The following is a 13,303-nucleotide window of genomic DNA, read 5'->3' on the forward strand; positions in this document are numbered from 1 at the left end:
TTTCTTCCCATCATTCTGGTTGAGGTTGATCTTAGTTTCATCTGTCCAAAGAATGCTGTTCCAGAATTGGGTTGGCTTTTTTAGACCTTGTGGTGAACCCTCTGTATTTGCTCTGGGGAAGTCTTCTCTTTATGGTAGACTTGGATAATGATATGCCTACCTCCCGGAGAGTGTTCTTCACTTGGCTGGATGTTGTGAAGGGGTTTTTCTTTACCTTGGAAAGGATCCTATGATCATCCACCACTGTTGTCTTCCATGGACGTCTAGGCCTTTTTGTACAACAGAGCTCACCATTGTGTTCTTTTTCCACCCAGATTTTACCAAACTGTTGATTTGGCCACTCCTAATGGAGTATTTTTTTGCAGCCTAAGGATGGCCTGTTTCACTTGCATTGAGAGGTCTTTTGACCGCATGTTGTGGGTTAACAGTAACAGCTGGTGGTCCAAAACAAAAGACAAGCTACTGTAGTTCAAATTGCCGAAAAACGAAATGCTGGTACTGATAGAAAGGTGTAAGAACACACAGTGCTTCACAGTTAGTTGCGTATAGGGCCAGTCAGGCTGCCCGTGCTGACCCCTGTCCACTGCCGAAAGTGCCTACAATGGGCACGTGAGCATCAGAACTGGACAACAGAGCAATGGAAGAAGGTGGCCTGGTTTTCTTTTACATCACGTGGATGGCTGGGTGCGAGTGCGTCGCTTACCTGGAGAACATATGGCACCAGGATGTACTATGGGAAGAAGGGAAGCCGGCGGAGGCAGTGTGATGTTTTGGGCAATGTTCTGCTGGGAAACCTTGGGTCCTGCCATTCATGTGGACGTTACTTTGACAAGTACCACCTACCTGAGCCTTGTTTCAGACCATGTGCACCCTTTCATGGCAACGGTATTCCCTGATCGCACTGGCCTCTTTCGGCAGAATAATGTGCAAAAACGGTTCAGGCAAAAACGGTTCAGGAATGGTTTAAGGAACACAACAAAGTGTTCAAGGTGTGGACTTGGCCTCCAAATTCCCCAGATCTCAATCCAATCGAGCATTTTGGTGCCAGATACCACAGCACACTTTCAGAGGTCTAGTGGAGTCCATGCCTCGACAGGTCAGGGCTGTTTTGGCGGCAAAAGGGGGAACTACACAATATTAGGCTGGTGGTCATAATGTTATGACCGATCGGTCTATATATAATTCCTGTGTCTGTCAGACTTTTATAAATCCATCTGCATTGCACAGCAAAACATAATAATTCTCAGGAACATGATGGTTATGCAGTACGATGGTAAACAAGATTATCAATCTAAATGCGAAGTACCATCACCATGAAAATGTGTAATAATTGATATGGAGCCTTTAACTACCATAAAATAATAAAACACATATTATCCTTCTGATTTAAGCTAAGCACAACAAAATAGATTTCCCAAATGTATTTTGTTTTGTTGAACAAGCAGTTTGAAAGACAGAAATATAGACAAAAAAACAGAAGTATATAAGCATAAGTGTTTTTGTATACTAGGATAGGTCCTAAAACAACAACACATTTCTAAAGATCCATGGTGTATCCATTGGGGAAAGACAACCTAACATAGTACAAACTGCAAATTAAATGAAAAGGGCAATGACTTCATTATGAACATAACAGGAAAACACATTTACAAGCACATGTATGCTAAACGTATATAGTCATGTCTTTGAATGAAATTATTAACATTTTGAAGAGGAAAAACAAATCAATAGCTGCAGTTCCATTAGGAAAGACACCCTAATGAAGTTACAACACTGTTCATGTGTTTTGTGTCTACTCCCAGCAGACTTACGTACCGTGAGGACAGAGAGAATGTCCTCGATAGGCAGCTCAGCCCTCAGCCTCTCCTTGAACATCTTGACTGTCTGGTGCTTCAGGTAGTAGTAGGAGGAGATACGGCCATATGTCAAAGGTTCAATGGTGCAATTGTCCTGGAGGGTGAAAAGAAGACAGAGTGGAAAAGTTGAGATAGGGAGAAGGTAAAAGGGTACAAGGAGAAACAGATAACAGAAAATAATTGAAGAGTGGAGACAAGGAAGAAAGTGAGAGGAGACAGAGGGGCAGAGGTGAGAGGAGACAGAGGGGCAGAGGTGAGAGGAGACAGAGGGGCAGAGGTGAGAGGAGACAGAGGGGCAGAGGTGAGAGGAGACAGAGGGGCAGAGGTGAGAGGAGACAGAGGGGCAGAGGTGAGAGGAGACAGAGGGGCAGAGGTGAGAGGAGACAGAGAGACAGAGGTGAGAGGAGAAAGAGGAGACAGAGGTGAGAGGAGAAAGAGGAGACAGAGGTGAGAGGAGAAAGAGGGGCAGAGGTGAGAAGAGACAGAGGGGCAGAGGTGAGAGGAGACAGAGGGGCAGAGGTGAGAGGAGACAGAGGGGCAAAGGTGAGAGGAGACAGAGGGGCAGAGGTGAGAGGAGAAAGAGGAGACAGAGGTGAGAGGAGAAAGAGGAGACAGAGGTGAGAGGAGAAAGAGGGGCAGAGGTGAGAAGAGACAGAGGGGCAGAGGTGAGAGGAGACAGAGGGGCAGAGGTGAGAGGAGACAGAGGGGCAAAGGTGAGAGGAGACAGAGGGGCAGAGGTGAGAGGGGCTGAGGTGAGAGGAGAAAGAGGGGCAGAGGTGAGAGGAGAAAGAGGGGCAGAGGTGAGAGGAGACAGAGGGGCAAAGGTGAGAGGAGACAGAGGGGCAAAGGTGAGAGGAGACAGAGGGGCAGAGGTGAGAGGAGACAGAGGGGCAGAGGTGAGAGGGGCTGAGGTGAGAGGAGACAGAGGTGAGAGGAGACAGAGGGGCAGAGGTGAGAGGAGAAAGAGGGGCAGAGTTGAGAGGAGAAAGAGGGGCAGAGTTGAGAGGAGAAAGAGGGGCAGAGTTGAGAGGAGAAAGAGGGGCAGAGGTGAGAGGAGAAAGAGGGGCAGAGGTGAGAGGAGAAAGAGGGGCAGAGGTGAGAGGAGAAAGAGGGGCAGAGGTGAGAGGAGAAAGAGGGGCAGAGGTGAGAGGAGAAAGAGGGGCAGATGTGAGAGGAGACAGGGAAGAAGTAATGAGGAGACAGAGGGGCAGAGATAAGAGGAGACAAGGAAGAAGGGATGAGGAGACAGAGGGGCAGAGATGAGAGGAGACAGGAAAGAAGGGATGAGGAGACAGAGGGGCAGAGATGAGAGGAGACAGAGGGGCAGAGGTGAGAGGAGACAGAGGGGCAGAGGTGAGAGGAGACAGAGGGGCAGAGGTGAGAGGAGACAGAGTGGCAGAGGTGAGAGGAGACAGAGGGGCAGAGGTGAGAGGAGACAGAGGGGCTGAGGTGAGAGGAGACAGAGGGGCAGAGATGAGAGGAGACAGAGATGAGAGGAGACAGAGGGGCAGAGATGAGAGGAGACAGAGGGGCAGAGATGAGAGGAGACAATGAAGAAGGGATGAAGAGACAGAGGGGCAGAGATGAGAGGAGACAGGGAAGAAGTTATGAGGAGACAGAGGGGCAGAGATGAGAGGAGACAGGGAAGCAGGGATGAGGAGACAGAGGGGCAGAGATGAGATGAGAGATGGAAGAAGGCATGAAGAGAAGACTGTTTCTGTACAGGGAAACAGTAACACACACACACACACACGTATTCACACCCACCTCTCCAATTTCTATACAATAGGAACTCTCCAGATCTCTGAGACTCCTCTCCACCAGGTTGGAAAGATATTTGTTGATTGTCTCATGGGTGATATCATCCAGGCTGTAGTAACTGGACAACAACATAAATAACAAAGGGTTAATGCAATAATGAGCATACAAAGAGACATAGGAAAAAGGAAAATAAAGTTTTTTTTCCCAGTTACAATACAAAGTACAAACTAAATAGTGACATTAATTCAGTTCACCCAATAGTGGTTTTACGTTTTTATATGTGGGTTAATTCAGATCTTAGATAAATGGAATGGTCGGGACAGTCCCAAAAACAGTTAAAACCATTGGTACACTATATTAGAGGGGAATCACCAAAGGGGTGTTGTATTCACAACTGTAAGTATGGCATAGCTAATTGATAATAGCATAGCTCAACAAACATCACAAAGCTTTACAATCTCAAATAATTGTTTCTTAAAAAATTACAATTAGGAAAATACTTATTGCTATTTGAATGACAATAATCATTAACCAACATTCTAGAAGTCAGATCAACAAAAATTGTTTGAACACAGGTTTAAAATAATGACTAATATCAAATGTTTTGTACCTCTCCCTGGTACATATTAATAGTTAAGCAGCATGGATAAATACTGTTGGTGTAAGATGTTTAAGATGTAGCCACTGCAAGCACTCAGGGACGATAATGCAATGGAGAATCTAATATATTTCAGTTTTTACTGTTTATTGATTTACACATAACCCCATGGTGACTATAGTCATGACTCTGTTCTCCACACATTGACACTAACAAAGATACACAAATCAATACATAGATAACCTAAATCAACACAACACAGTGAATGAGACAACAAACACATTGATATATTCACTCGGTAACACAAAAATCAATACATGGAATCAACCACAAACATCAAAAGCTACAGTATGTATGCATCAATAATACCACAGAATATGCTGTTGGTTTTCCCTGCGGTTATTTTAGAAGTTAGGTCTAGAAGAGCCTGGCACTTAAGGCCACACTGGCCGACAGACTGAAACAAACAAAATATTCTCCTATCACAAAATGATTACCAGGTTTTGGGCTATACAGTTTGCTGAGCTAAGGCAAAGCACAGCCAAAATGGCTTCCATGCGTGGCGCAGCAGCTTTACTAGGTAAGAGCTACCACATGAGACACGGACAGAAATCCCACAACTATGGGCTTCATTAACTTCTAATGACAAATAACACATTTTGAGAGTGTGTGTTCGGGTAAATGTGAGTGTGTTTAAAACTTTAAAGGAGCCAGAGCTATTACAGGGTATTTGCAGAAGACAGACAAAATGGAGGAACAACACATGAATTTAACAGAGGGGGAGAAAGAGTGAGACAGCATACACTCAAGACAGAGAGAGAGACTAAGAGTGTGTGTCTGCAAAAGAGAGATGGTGGAGGAATGCCAGAATCCCAGTTAACAGGTGCAGGGATACTTAATGAAGGTAATTAGACAATTGCCTCCATAATGTGTAGAATAACATGCATAACCACTTTCCACTTAATCCACCCATTGTATTAGACTCATCACTTTTTCATTATCATCACACAATCATCTGTTTTTCCTGATCAAACCTAGAGGAGTGTATAAAACAAAGTAATACAAGAGGAGTACATTTGTGAAGAATGGAAGCAGCAGTTGTGGAGCGCTAGACATATTTAATGTGGGTTTAATGTTAAGTATGAACGTCATTATCATCACTCTATATGTCAACACAGCCCATCAGAAAATGCTTTTCTTTCCACATTTTACAGCTCTTTACTGTTTGTGTGTGTGTGTGTGAGACTGCTTTGGGCTGTCTAATTAGGTCAAAGCCATTAGCATCATCACCATTATTGTATTACTCCTGAAGCTGATCATTAAGCTCCCGACGCTACCGGAAGACATTTATGAAACCCCTGGGATCATGGGTGTTTTGTGTGAGTGATAGTCACAGGGAGGGAGAGCGATTGTATGTACGCATCTGTCTGTGTGAGTGCGACAACCCCCGGATACAAGCCACCACAATCAATCAAGTCTCCATGAGCAATGGCTGTTGACAAGGTGAATGTCTCCAGGGCTTCAGGACAGATCAGATGTTCAATTGGCCATGTAAAATACAAATAAGCTGTTGGGATGTCTGTATATCTAAGCCATACATTATGTAACTACTGCAAAACCTGCATAAACAGGCAGTAACAACAAATTACGCTTAAACCAAACTTATGAGGATCAATAGAAAGGGTGCATGCAGTTAGAAGTGCGTGCGTGTTGCACCACGTTTGTACGTTTGTGTGTTTAGTATGGGAGATCTGGGTCAGGCCTTAGTGGTAAATGTGGGCTGACAGCCGTGTAAATGGCAGTGATCAGGAATGTTCTGGAATCCTTGTCCTCAACGCATAGCAGATGTCTCTGTTGCACACTGCATCCTCCCACCCATCCATCTAGAAGAGGAGGATCAGTTTGTGTGTGTAGCCCTGGTGTGTAATGTCAAAGACAAACGTTGTGGCATGTCACACAATGAGAGTTGTAACCGTGGTTTCAAAAATGACCCCGTGGTTGCCATGGTCTTGCAATAAGCACCTACTGTTTATGTCCTTGCCATTCACTTAAAATGAGTTAAACCCACCTCTAATGTTTCTGTCCAGAAGCTGTCCATAGAACCCACTTGCAAACAAAGTTAAAGTGATGTGTAGTGTGATATTATAGTCCTGAAATGTATTTAAAGTAAGCTTAACAATGCATAAGAGTACTAACTGAAACCTACACATGGTGAATAGAGAGAAGCCCAAAGACAGTAGCTTTTCTTTAAGTATGGAGGTTACACAGATGAGGTAATTTGATACCAATCCAGTTTTAGGACACAGAGGACACCTCTCAGGAGGGTGTAAAGAGTTGGACACAGTCATTTTCTCATTGAGAACACAGTAACATCTACAGAAAGTAACATCCTGAATACTTATGCTAATAAAGATGGTAGTGTATGCATGACAACATATATTGTGGAGAGGTTGGAGTCTATTTGATTGAGTGTGTGGACAGGTGTCTTTTATACAGGTAACGAGTTCAAACAGGTGCAGTTAATACAGGTAATGAGTGGAGAACAGGAGGGCTTCTTAAACAAAAACTAACTGGTCTGTAAGAGACGGAATTCAGTTGAAGTGTACCTATGATAAAAATTACAGACCTCTACATACTTTGGAAGTAGGAAGACCTGCAATTTCGGCAGTGTATCAAATTCTTGTTCTCCCCACTGTATATACATACTGGAATAATATGTATATATTGTGTAACGCATATTTTGGTTGTTTCTTTATCTCTTGCCATCATTACAATTAATTATGTTTAATACTGTACAGACAAAATATTATTCTATTACTTAATATGCATTTTATTTGAATGTAACAATGAATAATATGCTCTCCGGTCTATAACTCTTCTTTCATGTATTGAATATTACATGCGGACCTCAGAAAGAGTAGCTGCTGCATGTAAAAACAGGTAATGGGGTCTCAGAAATGTTTTTGAAACTGTATCTATCACTTAAAATCTTTCATTTCAGTCATGATTGACGGTGGTCTTTTTCTGCTGTTCATAAAATAACTTTTTAGAAGTCCATGGATGAAATACAATTGTGTAAAAATGGAAGAAAATAGCTTTACATTACCTGGGGTTCATCACCAGCCTGCGAAAGAAGTATGTCCAGGTGATGTAGTCCATAGCGTCCTGTTTAGAGGCAATGGTTCCTGCTGCAATCTCAGCATTCAGATGGTCAGACAGCACACCCAGAAGACTAAGAAAGAAGTGGTAGTGAAAGATTGTTGAGTTTCCCACATTACAAATTAAACTCTGGGCCCAGAGGGCTAAAACACACAGTTCATTTCTTCCTGTGTGTTAAAAGTAGATGATCAAATGATGATTTGGCCACTCCTTCAGAGTTAAACAGCCCCGATGCAAAGCCACAGCCTCTCACCTGGACTCGACTGGGAAGGGTTCGTACAGAAATTTCTTGTAGAAGTCTTTTTTTATGTCATGGACAAGGATCACTGCCTTGCCCTGGTCGTCATACTGAGGGCGGCCTGCACGGCCCATCATCTGCAGCACGTCTGGATGAAAACAATAACATGATAACTACTAGTTTTTCAACACTAAAAAATACCTGTAGAAAAACCCTGGTGCAGGCAGTGTGCTGTCCAAACATCTGTTAAAATATTGTACTGTATTGCGTAGTAGAGTGGTGCTATATGGTCTTTCTGTACTACCAAATGTAACCACTGGCCTAGAGAACAAAATAACTGACAAAATGAAGTAACTCAACTGATTTCTAAAGCACTTTTAACTTTACTGTAATTGAACAGACCAATATAGCTAAAGAAGTACATTTGATGTACTGTACCTGTAATGGGGTAGTCCACGTAGCGTCTGGTCTTCCCATCATAGTACTCAGTACCTTTGACGATGACCAAGTGGGCTGGGAAGTTAACCCCCCAGGCAAGAGTGCTGGTGGCTATTAATACCTGGAGACAGAACGATATTACAATGTCATAGCTTTTACCAAATCAACTGAGACCAAGTAAAGCATGACATCTTTAAGGTTAAACCTGCAAAAGTGCTGTTCAACTATTCAAGTCTTACAGCTCCGGGAAAAAAAAAAAGGAAAAGGAAGGTTTTGAGTGAGGAACAGAAGGGTTAAAATGAAGACACCAATGCAAATTGAATGATTCTGTTCCTCACTCAAAACTTTCCTTTTCAACTTTTTTGGAAAGGAATGAAAAGGTGCAGTGGTCTCTTAATTTTTTCCAGAGCTGTATAAACCTGTACTAGAGTCAGTCTATTTTGAAAATGCGTCTATCATGCACATGTGTATACTCTGTTTTCTACTTGTGTCACCGCATTTTGACCATTCATACCTGCGTGAGTCTTCTGTGTGTTGCTAGTCTACATGGATAAATCTACCAAGATCAATCATCTTCCTACCTGGATCTTGCAGTTGACAAACAGTTCCTCCACAGTTTTCCTGTCCCTCTCATGTAGTCCAGCGTGATGCATGCCGATGCCGAATGCCAGAGTCAGCTTCAGATTGGACTCTCTCACCGTGGCAATGATATCTGTCATCTGGGGGACATTAAGCGACCACAGCATTAGACCTCACCACATCAACCAAGACCTCATTGACCAATTGTTCTGTTGTAGGTAGTACAGAATGACCGAAGAATCCTACTGGCTGTATATCAACGCTGATATGGCCTTTTCTAGTACATCGGCCATGTTTTATCGGGATCTCCGATAGTCCCTCTATATAGCGTATACAAGTGCACCCTCTAGTGTTGACTCTGAAAACCCCTAACAACCATAAAATCTGAGAAAATCATCAGCAAGCAGCCAGCAAGCTTGAAGCTCGCTTTTTCTCTACTGCCCTGCGTTATGGAGAAATAGAGTTGCCACAGTGAGCAATATCAAATTCCTGTTCCACATATTATTTATGGTGCATTTACAAATAATGTGCATGCAGGGAGTAAGCAAGGTAGCTAGTAGCTAAGTACATAGCTATGTGACCTAATAGCAAAGATTAGCTATGATAACTAAACCACTTCTTAATATGTGGTTTTAACTAGCTGGCTCAGCTAGTTAGATAAAAGTGTTGCTATGATATAAGAGATCTAAACAGCCAACATGAGGCAATAAACAATTAGACTTGTATATAGAGTCTACTGATCTGACCAGCCGCAGTCAGTCATGTGAACAAAATGTATTTCATTTTTTTTAACTTATTTGGACTAATTAATATCTCAGCTAAATTCAAACCACATTCCGCAATAAATGTAAGCCAGTGAAAAAAGGTTTATGCTGTATTGCGTTATATGTATCATGTTTGATGGCTCTATTGCATGCATGGTTCACTTCAAGTCCTCCAACTTTGAAAGAGTTGAGATCTGGGTTTGGACTTGGCCATTCCATAATTCTTAATTTCTAATTTCTACTACTGCTTTTCTGGTGCAGCTTTGCGTGTTTTAGATCATCACACTAATGCCAGATCTATGTTCGGTTCAGCTTTAGCTTTGTGACACATTTTCCTCAATAATTCTCAAGGACAAAATGGAATTCATGGTTGACTCAATGATGACAAGTTGGCCAGGCCCTGAGCCAGCAAAGCAGACCCAAACCACCATGCCACCACCTCCATACTTTACGGCTGGCATGAGGTTATTCTGTTCAAAGGCAGAGTTTCGTTTTCACCAAACATGGCGTCTGGCAGTTGGCAGTTCTCTGGCAAACATCAGTTGATATTCTTTTTTGAGAATAAAGGCTTCTTTCTTCCTGAACTCCCTTGCAGGACACATCAATTAATCAAACCAGTCAGATGTATTTTATAAAGCAAATTTTACATCAGCAGTTGTCACAAAGTGCTTTTACAAAACACCCAGCCTGAAACCTCAAAGAGTAAGAAACAACAGGGTTGATGCACAGTGGCTAGTAAAAAAAACCCTAAAAGGGCCAAAACATAGGAAGTAACCACATTTGTGCAGTTTCTTTCTGACAGTTGATTCACTTTGACATTGATTCAAGAGAGGCATGCAGATCTTGATATTACCTGGGGGTTCTTAAAGACAATACTTACAATACTGTTGAATACAAGTAAAGTCTACTTGATGGTTAATTTGTAATTTTCTCATTCTTAGGCTTTGACATTTTCTAATGACTAAATATCGGCATTAAGTATCGGACATGAGACTCCAACTAACTACGGCAGAGAAAGTAATAGATATTGCAGGGCTAACAGCAGCAGAGGAAGTAATATAGATAGTAGGGCCAACTACAGCAGAGGAAGTAATAGATATTGCAGGGCTAACAGCAGCAGAGGAAGTAATATAGATAGTAGGGCCAACTACAGCAGAGGAAGTAATATATATGGTAGGGCCAACTACAGCAGAGGAAGTCATATAGATAGTAGGGCTAACTACAGCAGAGGAAGTCATATAGATAGTAGGGCTAACTACAGCAGAGGAAGTCATATAGATAGTAGGGCTAACTACAGCAGAGGAAGTCATATAGATAGTAGGGCTAACTACAGCAGAGGAAGTCATATAGATAGTAGGGCTAACTACAGCAGAGGAAGTCATATAGATAGTAGGGCTAACTACAGCAGAGGAAGTCACATAGATAGTAGGGCTAACTACAGCAGAGGAAGTCATATAGATAGTAGGGCTAACTACAGCAGAGGAAGTCATATAGATAGTAGGGCTAACTACAGCAGAGGAAGTCATATAGATAGTAGGGCTAACTACAGCAGAGGAAGTCATATAGATAGTAGGGCTAACTACAGCAGAGGAAGTCAGAAACTTTAGGGCTGACTACAGCAGAGCTAGTGAGTGAGATCTGCAGCAGTCAACCACATAATCTTCTTACATCCTGTCTAATCTAATACCATAATTCTATAAATTAAGACTAGATTAAAAGCCTACTTTTTAACTAATGTGTGTTAATACATTGTGTTATTCACAACAATTTACTCAGCCATGCATAAAGCACATACAGCACTTCCATGGACTAAAAAACAGACAATTACATTGTCTACTGAACTTTGGGACGATGTGCAAAATCCATTGCCCAGCCGTAGATCGTAGGGCTAACTACACCAGAATTAGTAATAGAGATTGTAGGGCTAACTACACCAGAATTAGTAATAGAGATTGTAGGGCTAACTACACCAGAATTAGTAATAGAGATTGTAGGGCTAACTACACCAGAATTAGTAATAGAGATTGTAGGGCTAACTACACCAGAATTAGTAATAGAGATTGTAGGGCTAACTACACCAGAATTAGTAATAGAGATTGTAGGGCTAACTACAACAGTGGAAGTCATTAGATCAAAGGGCTAACTACAGCAGCATTTTTTAAATAAAATAGAGAAACTGTAAGGCTAACTCAGCCCGAAAGGAGAGGAATGGAGGGAGGGACCCCTACTGTGAGCTAGTAAGGAAGCGCCCGTCCGTCTGTCACTCAAACAGCAGGGACTCCAACTGCTACAAGCCCCAGCACAGAGACTCAGCAGGGAGCAGCATATATCACTGGAACACACACAGTGCAGGCCCCACCACCACACACACTTAAGCATGCATATACGCAAGCAAGCAAAAAACTACTTGCAGAGTAGAGGATGAAATGTAGTGCTGTGTGTGTGTGTTTGTTTGTTTTACGAGTTAGTTTGATGTCATTCAGTGCTCTATTTTTCTCTCAGACCACAGGATTGGTGTGAAAGACGAACAGCCCCATAAACCTTGACAGTATCAGTCATTTACAATGCCAAAACTACAACGACAGCCAACACACAAAACTACGGCCAGCCATCACACCAATCCAGTATAAGCATTCTGTATCCTGGGGTTCAGAAAGGCCCAAACAAACACATTGGATTACTGTGTGTGTGTGTGATGTTGGGACTGTACATGGATGACACAAACAAACCCAGTGTACAGTAATTGAGTGTTGTAATAACATTAGCCTCATTCTGAAATCTAAACCCCCCAAAAAAACATCCTGAAATAATCCATTAGCATGCATAGTAAATATAATTGGAGATGACAGCATTATCCTATACAAGTTGGTTTGAGTTCCCTCTGTATTGACACTAAAGCCATTGCTTTGAAATACGAAGACAAGGAATATAAAAGAAGCGAAGAAGGGAAAGAACAAGCAGCAGAGATATAGCTGATGAACAGAAGCATAGACAGAAGTCCCAACATGATTAAAGTTAGGAGCTAAGAGCTCACCTGGGTCTCATCCTGGTGCAGCCACTGTTTGGGGTCGTCTTCTGTGGCCAAGAAGGCTATTAGGTCCAGAGCTGTCAGACGAGTCTGTCGTCGTGACGACACAAAGATCAGAACAGGCTTGGCCGGAGAGTGACTGCGAATGGCTGGTGGAGGGAGAGGAGAACTTAGCTACATATACTACATGTGTTTTCATATTTGTGTTTTGTCGTGTCTGGTGAGTGTTTGGTAGATATACCTTGAAAGACAGGCTTGTTCATGCTGGCCATGCGAGGGCAGTAGTGCTGTCCTGGGAAGCCCTGGATGTGGACTTCCAAAGGGACAGGACGCACAGAGGGTCTGAAGTTAAACAAACCCATCTGAAAGACACGAAGAGATGGAGCGAGAGAGTGATGGAGGAAGGGAGATGAAGGCAGGCTTGGACAGAGTTGATTAAAGACAACCATATGTGCACTAAACCATAGAAAGACAGTGATCATCTTCTTTTAGTCAGCAAGACAGACAAAAAGAGATAAAGTGAGGCCAGCTGGCAGCAAGACCCATCTGGGTTTTGAAAGTTTAGTTGTCGTCTTAGTTGGAGGGAGAGTGGGAGAAAGACTGGGAAATGAGCGCTGATCTGTGGTGCTCTATGGGGCTTGCTGGGTAGAGCAGCAGTGTATTGTGGAGAGGCTAGCCAGATGCATGTGTACACATATCTAAAAGCCTGCATAATGGATTGGACATCTAAACCCAGCCAACGACTCTTGTCCCAATCCTCTGCCTGCAGTCCCTATTCCAAACAGCCAATCTGCCTGCGAAGGACTCATGGCTCAAATAACAATGCTTAAACAATGTTTATACAACACTGACACAACAAAGCTGGCTAAACTGTGCGAGAGA

The 13,303-nt window shown here is 42.7% G+C and overlaps 1 protein-coding gene across 1 annotated transcript in view; it reads right to left on the reverse strand.

Moving 5' to 3' along the window:
- The window catches only part of ascc3 (activating signal cointegrator 1 complex subunit 3), a 173,800-nt gene that overhangs the window by 11,026 nt on the left and 149,471 nt on the right, over window positions 1–13,303 (reverse strand). The window contains exons 30-37 of the mRNA XM_010897185.3: window positions 12,663–12,783; window positions 12,428–12,570; window positions 8,632–8,769; window positions 8,051–8,171; window positions 7,628–7,760; window positions 7,322–7,447; window positions 3,624–3,735; window positions 1,816–1,950 (exon numbers count right to left, since the gene is read on the reverse strand). Coding sequence (XP_010895487.1) covers window positions 1,816–1,950; window positions 3,624–3,735; window positions 7,322–7,447; window positions 7,628–7,760; window positions 8,051–8,171; window positions 8,632–8,769; window positions 12,428–12,570; window positions 12,663–12,783 — 1,029 coding nt within the window. The remainder of the gene's footprint in view (window positions 1–1,815; window positions 1,951–3,623; window positions 3,736–7,321; window positions 7,448–7,627; window positions 7,761–8,050; window positions 8,172–8,631; window positions 8,770–12,427; window positions 12,571–12,662; window positions 12,784–13,303) is intronic.

The sequence above is a fragment of the Esox lucius genome, chromosome 20, assembly GCF_011004845.1.
Source record: "Esox lucius isolate fEsoLuc1 chromosome 20, fEsoLuc1.pri, whole genome shotgun sequence".
Lineage (NCBI taxonomy): Eukaryota > Metazoa > Chordata > Actinopteri > Esociformes > Esocidae > Esox > Esox lucius.